The sequence below is a fragment of the Vanellus vanellus genome (assembly GCF_965231255.1).
Source record: "Vanellus vanellus genome assembly, contig: HAP1_SCAFFOLD_2429, whole genome shotgun sequence".
Classification (NCBI taxonomy): Eukaryota; Metazoa; Chordata; class Aves; order Charadriiformes; family Charadriidae; genus Vanellus; species Vanellus vanellus.
The window spans coordinates 1-9,015 of NW_028127250.1; the positions used below are offsets into that span (position 1 = coordinate 1).

General features: G+C 70.2%; 1 protein-coding gene across 1 annotated transcript; it reads right to left on the reverse strand.

Moving 5' to 3' along the window:
- Positions 1-483: 483 nt before the first annotated feature.
- On the reverse strand, positions 484-8,413 carry LOC309685413 (ryanodine receptor 1-like; the record flags this gene model as incomplete). The annotated part of the gene is made up of 9 exons (XM_082501179.1): positions 8,253-8,413; positions 7,898-7,986; positions 6,899-7,027; positions 5,745-5,849; positions 4,990-5,071; positions 2,613-4,006; positions 1,794-1,867; positions 818-986; positions 484-591 (listed from the first exon to the last, which is right to left on the reverse strand). Coding segments are annotated over exons 1-9 (2,220 nt in total), but the record flags the coding sequence as incomplete, so codon positions are not given.
- Positions 8,414-9,015: the final 602 nt, after the last annotated feature.

Genomic DNA, 9,015 nt, shown 5'->3' on the forward strand with positions numbered 1-9,015 from the left:
CCCCCCCCCCCCCCCCCCCCCCCCCCACGGCCACCCCGCGGAGCTGCCACCCCACCCCCTCCCCCACCCCCCCACCTGGGGACCTGGGGGTCCAGGGTGGCCCCACCCCATCCCACACACCCCCAAAATGGGGACGTGGGTACCCCCACTCCATCCCCCCCCCCCCCCCCAGTGGGGACCCAGGGTGGCCCCACTCTACCCCATAGCCCCCCCCCCCCAGGGACCAGGAGTACCCCCACCCCATCCCATCCCCCCCCTCTATTGGGATCCAGGGAGGTGGGGTACCCCCACCCCATCCCACCCCCCCCAAAATGGGGAGCCGGGGGTACCCCACTCCATCCCCCCCCTCCCCAAAATGGGGCTCTAGGGTGGCAGGGTGCCCCCACCCCATCCCACACCCCCCCCAAAATGGGGAGGCGGGGGGTCCCGGGTGCCCCCACTCTATCCCATTACCCCCCCCCCCCCCCCGGGGGTCTGGGGTACCCCCCCCCCCCCCCCCCCGACCTTGTAGAAGAGGAGGATGAAGTTGATGGCGAAGGCGAGGAAGAGCGCCAGGAACCGCAGGTTGTAGAAGTTCCTGGAGAGGTAGTTCTGCGCCGGGGGGGGGACACACACACTCAGCGCTGGGGGGGGGACACCCAGTCCCTGTGTCCCCCCCCCCAACCCTGAGCACATCCCCCCCCCAACCCTCCCCCCAGGGTCCAACCCCACTGATGGGGGTCCCACTGACCCCCCCAGGCTGAATTCCCCCCCCCCCCCCCCCAGGGATGGGGGTCCCGGTGCTCCGGCAATGGGGTCCCCCCCGCCCCCCCCGTACCAGGAATTTGACCCTCTGGACCTCCAGCTCAGCCCAGAACTCGAAGCCCCCCTCGGCCGGCGGCTCCCTGCGCTCCCGGGGCACCGACTTCCTCCGCTTCTCGGGGGGCGCCGGCTCGGGGGGTCCCCCCTCCGCCCCCTCCGCCGCCGCCTTCTCCCCGTTCTCCGTGCTGGGGGGGAGGGGAGAGGGTTGCCGGGGGTGGGGACCCCCAGCGGGACCCCCCCGTCCTTCCCACAGCCCCAGTGGGGTCACAGACCCCCCCCGTAGCCCCAATGGGACCATTGACCCACCCCATAGCTCCAGTGGGACCATTGACCCACCCCATAGCCCCAATGGGACCATTGACCCACCCCATAGCTCCAGTGGGACCATTGACCCACCCCATAGCCCCAGTGGGGTCATGGAACCACCCCACAGCTCCAATGGGACCATTGATCCACCCCACAGCTCCAATGGGACCATGCAACACCCAACGGGGCCACGGGCCAACCCCACTACTCCAATGGGGCCATGGACCCACCCCATAACCCCAATGGGACCATGGAACCACTCTACAGCCCCAATGGGACCATGGATCCACCCCGTAGCTCCAATGGGACCATGGATCCACCCCATAGCTCCACTGGGGCCATAGACCCACCCCATAGCTCCACTGGGGCCATGCAACACCCAACAGGGCCATGGACCCACCCCATAGCTCCAATGGGGCTGTCGACCCACCTCATAGCTCCAGCGGGAGCACAGACCCACCCTACAGCCCCAACGGGGCCATGGGCCCACCCCATAGCTCCAGTGGGGTCACGGACCCACCCTGTAGCCCCAGTGGGACCATGGACACCCCCCATAGCCCCAGTGGGACCGTGGACACCCCCCATAGCCCCAATGGGACCATGCAACGCCCAATGGGGCCATGGACCCGCCCTACAACCCCAATGGGGCCGCGGACCCCCCAGTGGGGCCCCGGCCCCCCACTCACTCGGCTTTCTCGGTCTCGCCCGCCGGCTCCTCCTCCTTCTGCGGTTCCTCCTCCACCACCTCCTGCCCGTCCTCCTGCGCGGCAGCGGGGTCAGGTCGGGGGGGGGGGGGGGCACGGGCTGAGCCCCCCCAAACCCCGCTGGGGGCGGACGGGAACCTCCCATAGGGAGCAGGAACCCCCCATAGGGACCCCCCTCAGCATCCTGCACCCTATAGGGGACCCCTGGGGTCCTCCCCCCACATAGGGACCCCCCAATAGGGCACCCCTGGGGTCTTGTCCCCCCCATAGGGACCCCCCCATAGGGACCCCTGGGGTCTTCCCCCCCCCACAGGGACCCCCCCAGCATCCTACACCCCATAGGGACCCCTGGGGTCTTCCCCCCCCATAGGGACCCTCCCCAGCATCCTACACCCCAATAGGGGACCCCTGGGGTCTTGTCCCCCCCATAGGGACCCCCCCATAGGGACCCCTGGGGTCTTCCCCCCCCCCATAGGGACCCCCCCAGCATCCTACACCCCATAGGGACCCCTGGGGTCTTCCTCCCCCCCAGGGACCCCCCCCCAGCATCCTACACCCCAATAGGGGACCCCTGGGGTTCTCCCCCCACATAGGGACCACCCCATAGGGGCCCCCCTGGGGTCTTGTCCCCCCCATAGGGACTCCCCCCCCCAGCATCCTACACCCCATAGGGACCCCTGGGGTCTTCCCCCCCATAGGGACCCCCCCATAGGGACCCCTGGGGTCCTCCCCTCCCCACAGAGACCCCCAGCATCCCCCCCCCCATAGAGACCCCCCCCCCGGCCCCACAGGACCACCTACCCCAATCTTCCTCCGGAGGATGGGGGTGCCCTCGGGGGTGGGGGGCTCAGCGGCGGGGGGTTCCCCGATATCCCCCAGCCCCCCCGGAGCGTCGGGGGCCGCCAGCCGGTAGTGCGCGGGGTCTTTGAGCGCCCCGAAAGCCGCCCCCGCCACCCCCACCGCCGCCGCCGCCGCCGCCGCCGCCGCTGCCGCCGCGGCGCCTTCCTCCTCCTCCGCCTCCTCCTCCTCCTCCTCCTCGGGGGGCTGCGGCAGGTCGGGGGCGGGGGCGGGGAGGGGGTCTTCGGCACCCCCTTCCTCTCCCCCCGCGGCCCCCCCGGCCTCGCCGCCCCCCACGGCGTCCTGCGTGGGGTCGGGCATGCTGGCCAGCAGCTCGGCCAGCCCCAGGCGCTGCGCCCCCTCCACCAGACCCCCCCCAAAAAGAGAGGTCCAGGCCAGGCGCCCCACCGCCCCCAGCACCCCCCAGCCCCCCAAAAGACCCCCGAGCACCGCCCGGCCGGCGGCCGCCCCCGCCGCCCACGCCAGCTCCCGGCCCGGCCGGCGGCGCAACCGCCGCAACCGGCGCCGCCAGGTTTGGGGGGAGCCCAGGAGGCGCCGCAGCCCCCCGGCCCCCGCCAGCAGCTCCCCGAAAGCCGAGGCGGGCTCGGTGGGGGGCGGGGGGCCGGTGGCGGCCTCGGGGGCCTCTTCTTCCTCCTCCTGCTCCTCCTCCTCCCCCCCTTCCCGGGGGGGTTCCTCCTCGGAGAGGCGGGAGGCGATCTGCATCTCGAAGATGGTGTCCTCGCAGAAGTTGACGAAGAGCTCCATCTTCTCGGCCTCCCCCCCTTCGTTGACCACGTCGAAGATGAACTGGCGCTTGGACTCCTTCACCTGCGGCATCTCCCACTGCGCCTTGTTGGCGGCGCTGATCTCGAAGTAGAGGCGCTCGATGCGCCGGGCCGCCCCCATGATCTCGATGCGCCCCAGGAAGGGGCGGAAGTACTCCAAGATGCTGGCGGCCTGCTCCAGGAAGGTGCGCAGGCGCTGGTCGTGGGGGACGTGCTCCGAGAGGTTGGTGAGGAGCACGGCCACGTTGAAGCCGATGTCGCGAGCCGGCTCCTGGAAGCGGCCGGCGAAGGCCTCCACGTCGATCATCTCGTTCTCGTCCGCCTCGGAGCAGGAGAGGAGGAACTGGATCTCGGCGGGTTCGTACTGCTTCTGGCTGTCCATCGCCTTCTGGAAGTCCTTCTTGGAGATGAGACCTCGCGGGTCCGAGACGTAGTCGCGGAAGGCGTCGGAGGCCACGATGTCCCGCAGCTTCAGGAACATGTCGAAGAACTTGAGGATCATGGTGACGTTGCTGGAGGACTCCACCAGCATGTCCACCATCTGCCGGGCGATGGTCCCGTTCACCACGTTGCCTGTGGAGAAGGCGGGGGGGTGGGGGGGTGTCCCGTCGGGTCCGGGGGCGCTGTGGGGACAGCCCCGGTGGCTGGGGACACCCTGGAGAGCACCAGGACAGCCCTGGTGGCTGGGGGATGCCCCAGGTGGCCAAGGACGCCCCAAGTGGCACGGGCCACCACGGATGGTGGGGAGCAGCCCAGAGAGCAAGGGGACACCCTGAGGGATGGGGACACCCTGGAGAGCGAGGGGACACCTTGCATAGCCAAGGGACACCTCCAGTGGCACGGGCCACCACGGGTGGTGGGGAGCAGCCCAGAGAGCAAGGGGACACCCTGAGGGATGGGGACACCCTGGAGAATGAGGGGACACCTCAGATGGCCAAGGGACACCTCCAGTGGCATGGGCCACCATGGGTGGTGGGGACCACCCTAGAGAGAAAGGGGACACCCTGAGGGACGGGGACACCCCAGGTGGTCAAGGGACACCCTGGAGAGCGAGGGGACACCTCGGATGGCCAAGGGACACCTCCAGTGGCACGGGCCACCACGGGTGGTGGGGACCACCCTAGAGAGAAAGGGGACACCCTGAGGGATGGGGACACCCCAGGTGGTCAAGGGACACCCTGGAGAGCGAGGGGACACCTCGGATGGCCAAGGGACACCTCCAGTGGCACGGGCCACCACGGGTGGTGGGGACCACCCTGGAGGGGACACCCCAGGTGGTCAAGGGACAGCCTGGGAGGGGGACAAGGGACACCCCTGGTGGCACGGGGACAACCTGGGTGGTGAGGAGACCCCAAACCTGGGAGGGGGGGTGCCCCCGGTGACACCCTGGGTGGCATTAGGACATCCTGGACGGCGGATGGGATGTCCTAACCCCGGGTGACACGGGACGGCCAGGACACCCCGCGTGGCAGGGGGACCCCGGGCGACGTTGGGACACCGGTGGCCGTCCTGGACACCCCCGGGGGGGGGGGACACGGCGCACGGGGACACCCCACCTTCCAGCAGGGACAGCAGCATCACCACCATGTCCTTCTGCAGGTCCAGCAGCTCCTTCAGCAGCCCGATCTGGCTGGAGTCCTGGGGGGGGAGGGGGGGGCACCGTGAGCTCCAGGTGGTGTCCCCCAAACCCCATCAACGCTGTGACCCCCCCCCCGGCCCCGGACCCCCCCCCGCCCCCCCCCTTACCTGGGGGGTGGGGACACACGACCCGTTCCAGCGCTGTGGGACAGAGGGTGGTGGCCCCCAACTCGCACGCGACCCAAGCCGGGGGGGTGGGGGGTCCGGGGGGGTCTGGGGGGGCTATGCCATGCCGGGGGGGGGGTTAGCGAGGCCATGCAGAGCTGGGGGAGGGGCGGGGGGGGTCTCGGGGGGGGTTCTTACGCCCATCCGCGGTCCCGACGTTTGGCCCATCTGGCGGCAGTGGGGCGGAAAGGTCCGTCAGAGCCACCTCGGGGGGTCCCCTCCCGGTGGGGGGGGCGGGGGGGGGGCGTCATGGCCACACCCCCCCCCCCCCACCTCTCCATTTTGGGTGGGGGGTCCTTAGGTTGCCCCGTGACCAACGGAGGTGGGGGGGTCTTGGGTGGGGGACGCTGGTGGCACTGGGGACACCGGTGTGTCCCCAACTCTCCCCACCTCGGGGGGCAGCGGGTTAGTAGGGGGTGGGGGTGGGGGTGGAGTGGGGGTCTCCCGGTGCTCCCAGCGCCCCCCCCTCCCCTCCCCTCCCCTCCCCTCCCCCCCCCCGAGTGCCCACCTGGGCCAACTTCTTCATCATGTGGGCGAAGACGTGGAGGAAGCCCACCACGGCGTCCCAGAGGCGGCTGTGGGCCAGGCTCTGCTGGTTGCCCGTGCAGGGACCCTGCGGGCGGCGGGCGCTGGCACCCACGGGGACCCCCAGAGAGGGACCCCCACCCCTGGGACCCCCACCCCAGCCCTGGGACACCCCCCCCCTCCCCCCCTCTCCGGAGGAAACGGGAGCAGCGGGGGCAGGGGGATCGCTGGGGGCGTTGGGGGTCTTGGGGAGGTTGGGATGGTCAGGGACCCCCAGGGCACCCTCAGGGTCATCAGGGCCCTTGGGGACCTCCTGGGGACATCGGGACCCTCGGAGGAACCTCATGGTCATCAGGGCCCTTGGGGACCTCTTGGGGACATTGGGACCCTTTGGACACCTCCTGGGGACATCGGGACCCTTGGAGGAACCTCATGGTCATCAGGGCCCTTGGGGACCTCCTGGGGACATCGGGACCCTTTGGACACCTCCTGGGGACATCGGGACCCTCAGAGGGACCTCAGGGTCATCAGGGCCCTTTGGACACCTCCTGGGGACATCAGGAGCTCTGGGACACCGCTTGGGGACCTCCCAGGGACATCAGGACCCCTTAGACATGGGGGCCCTTGGGGACCTCCTGGGGACACCAAGACCCTCGGAGGAACCTCACCGTCATCAGGGCCCTTGGGGACCGCCTGGGGACACCAAGACCCTCAGGGGACCCCCATGGTGATCAGGGTCCTTGGGGACCTCCCAGGGACATCGGGACCCCTTAGACACAGGGGTCCTCCTGGGGACATCGGGACCCTCAGAGAAACCTCATGGTCATCAGGGCCCTTGGGGACCTCCTGGGGACATCGGGACCCCTGGGACACCTTCTGGGGACATCAGGAGCTCTGGGACACCACTTGGGGACCTCCCAGGGACATTGGGACCCCTGGGACATCGGGGTCCTTGGGGACCTCCTGGGGACACCAAGACTCTTGGGGGACGCCCATGGTCATCAGAGTCCTCGGGACTTCTCCGGGGACGTGGGCACCCCTTGGACACCTCCTGGGGACACGGGTGTCCTTGGGGACCCCCAGGGCCATCGGGGGGTCCGAGGGGTCGGTCCCCCGGGGCTGCGCGCGGGCGCTGACCTGGATGTACTCGGTGAGGCTGTTGAAGACCTGCTTGGCCACGGCCATGGCCTTGGAGAAGTTGCGCTTCCCCTGCTCGTCGATCACCTCCTTCCCCGAGTAGTACCAGTAGAAGTCGCTGATGGACTCCTGCCCCAGACGGCCACCCTCAGCGGTGGGGACGCGGGGACCACCGGGAGCAGGAGGACACGGGGATGGGGACGTGGGGACCACCGGGAGCAGGAGGACACGGGGATGGGGACGTGGGGACCACCGGGAGCAGGAGGACATGGGGACGGGGACGTGGGGACCACCAGCAGCAGGAGGACACGGGGATGGGGACGTGGGGACCACCAGGAGCAGGAGGACACGGGGATGGGGACATGGGGACCACCAGCAGCAGGAGGACATGGGGACGGGGACATGGGGACCACCGGGAGCAGGAGGACACGGGGATGGGGATGGAGACCACGGGCAGCCCAGCGATGGGGACACGGGGCTGGGGATGTGGGGACCACCAGGAGCAGGAGGACATGGGGACGGGGACATGGGGACCACCAGCAGCAGGAGGACACGGGGATGGGGACGTGGGGACCACCAGAAACATGAGGACACGGGGATGGGGATGGAGACCATGGGCAGCCCAGCGATGGGGACACGGGGACGGGGACATGGGGACCACCAGCAGCAGGAGGACATGAGGACCACCAGGAGCAGGAGGACACGGGGACGGGGACGTGGGGACCACCAGCAGCAGGAGGACATGAGGACCACCAGCATCACAAGGACGTGGGGACGTGGGGATGGGGACAGGGGGACGGTGGGGGGCCCCAGGGCGGGAGGTGGGACAGAGGCGGGTGGGGGGAGGTGGGTCAGGGGTGGAGATGAGAGATGTGGGTCCGGGATGGTGGGTCGGGGCTGGGGCAGAGCTGTGGGGGGGGGGGACACACGGGGCTGGAGGCCACGGGGTGGGGCCGTGGGGCGCCGTGGGGCGCCGTGGGGCGCCGTGGGGCCGCGTACCTGCAGGCGCAGCAGATAGTCCACAGTGCAGATGATGATGTTGATGGTGGTGGTGTTCCCCGTTTGGGTGCGCAGATAGTTCTGGAAATCTGGGAGGGGGGGGGGAACAATGGGGTGACACCAGCCCCACAGCCGCCCCACTGCCACCCCACACCTGCCCCACGGCTGCCCCACGGCCGCCCCACGGCTCCTCCTGCTCCATAGCTCCTTCTTCTGCCCCATGGCTCCTCCGGAGCCCCTTCCCCACGCCGGAGCCCCCCGCGCCCCATAGCTGTGCCCCATATCGCCATGTCCCCATACCTCCTGTCCCCCCATGTCCCCCCCACGGTGTGTCCCCCCCCCGGTGTCCCCTCACCGTTGTTGTGCCCCTCACAGAGCAGCTGCAGCAGCCGGAACAGGTCCTGCGTGAACTCATCGTCCGACATCACCTTCTCCCCTGGGGGGGGGGGACAACAGGGACACACGGGGACAGAGTCGGGGTGACGCGGGGTGACACGGGGGGGGGGGGGGGGGGCAGAAGGTGACATCCCGGGGCGGTGTGGGGACGTGCGGCGGCGGCAGAGGGACACCCTGGGGTGACAGCGACACACCACCATGGCACAGGGACGCCCCGGGGTGGCACGGGGACATCTTGGGGTGACACGGGGACACCCCGGGGTGACACGGGGACACCACTGGGTGGCACAGGGACATCTTGGGACAGTGTGGGGACACCCCGGGGTGGCACAGGACACCCCGAGGTGACACGGGGACACCACTGGGTGGCACGGGGACATCTTGGGACAGCGTGGGGACACCCTGGGGTGGCACAGGGACACCCCAAGGTGACACGGGGACACCACTGGGTGGCACGGGGACATCTTGGGGCAGCGCACAGGGACACCCCGGGGTGGCACAGGGACACCCCAAGGTGACACGGGGACACCACTGGGTGGCACGGGGACATCTTGGGGCAGCGTGGGGACACCCCGGGGTGGCACAGGACACCCCAAGGTGACACGGGGACACCCCAAGGTGACACGGGGACACCACTGGGTGGCACAGGGACATCTTGGGGCAGCGTGGGGACACCCCGGGGTAGCACAGGGACACCCCAAGGTGACACGGGGACACCACTG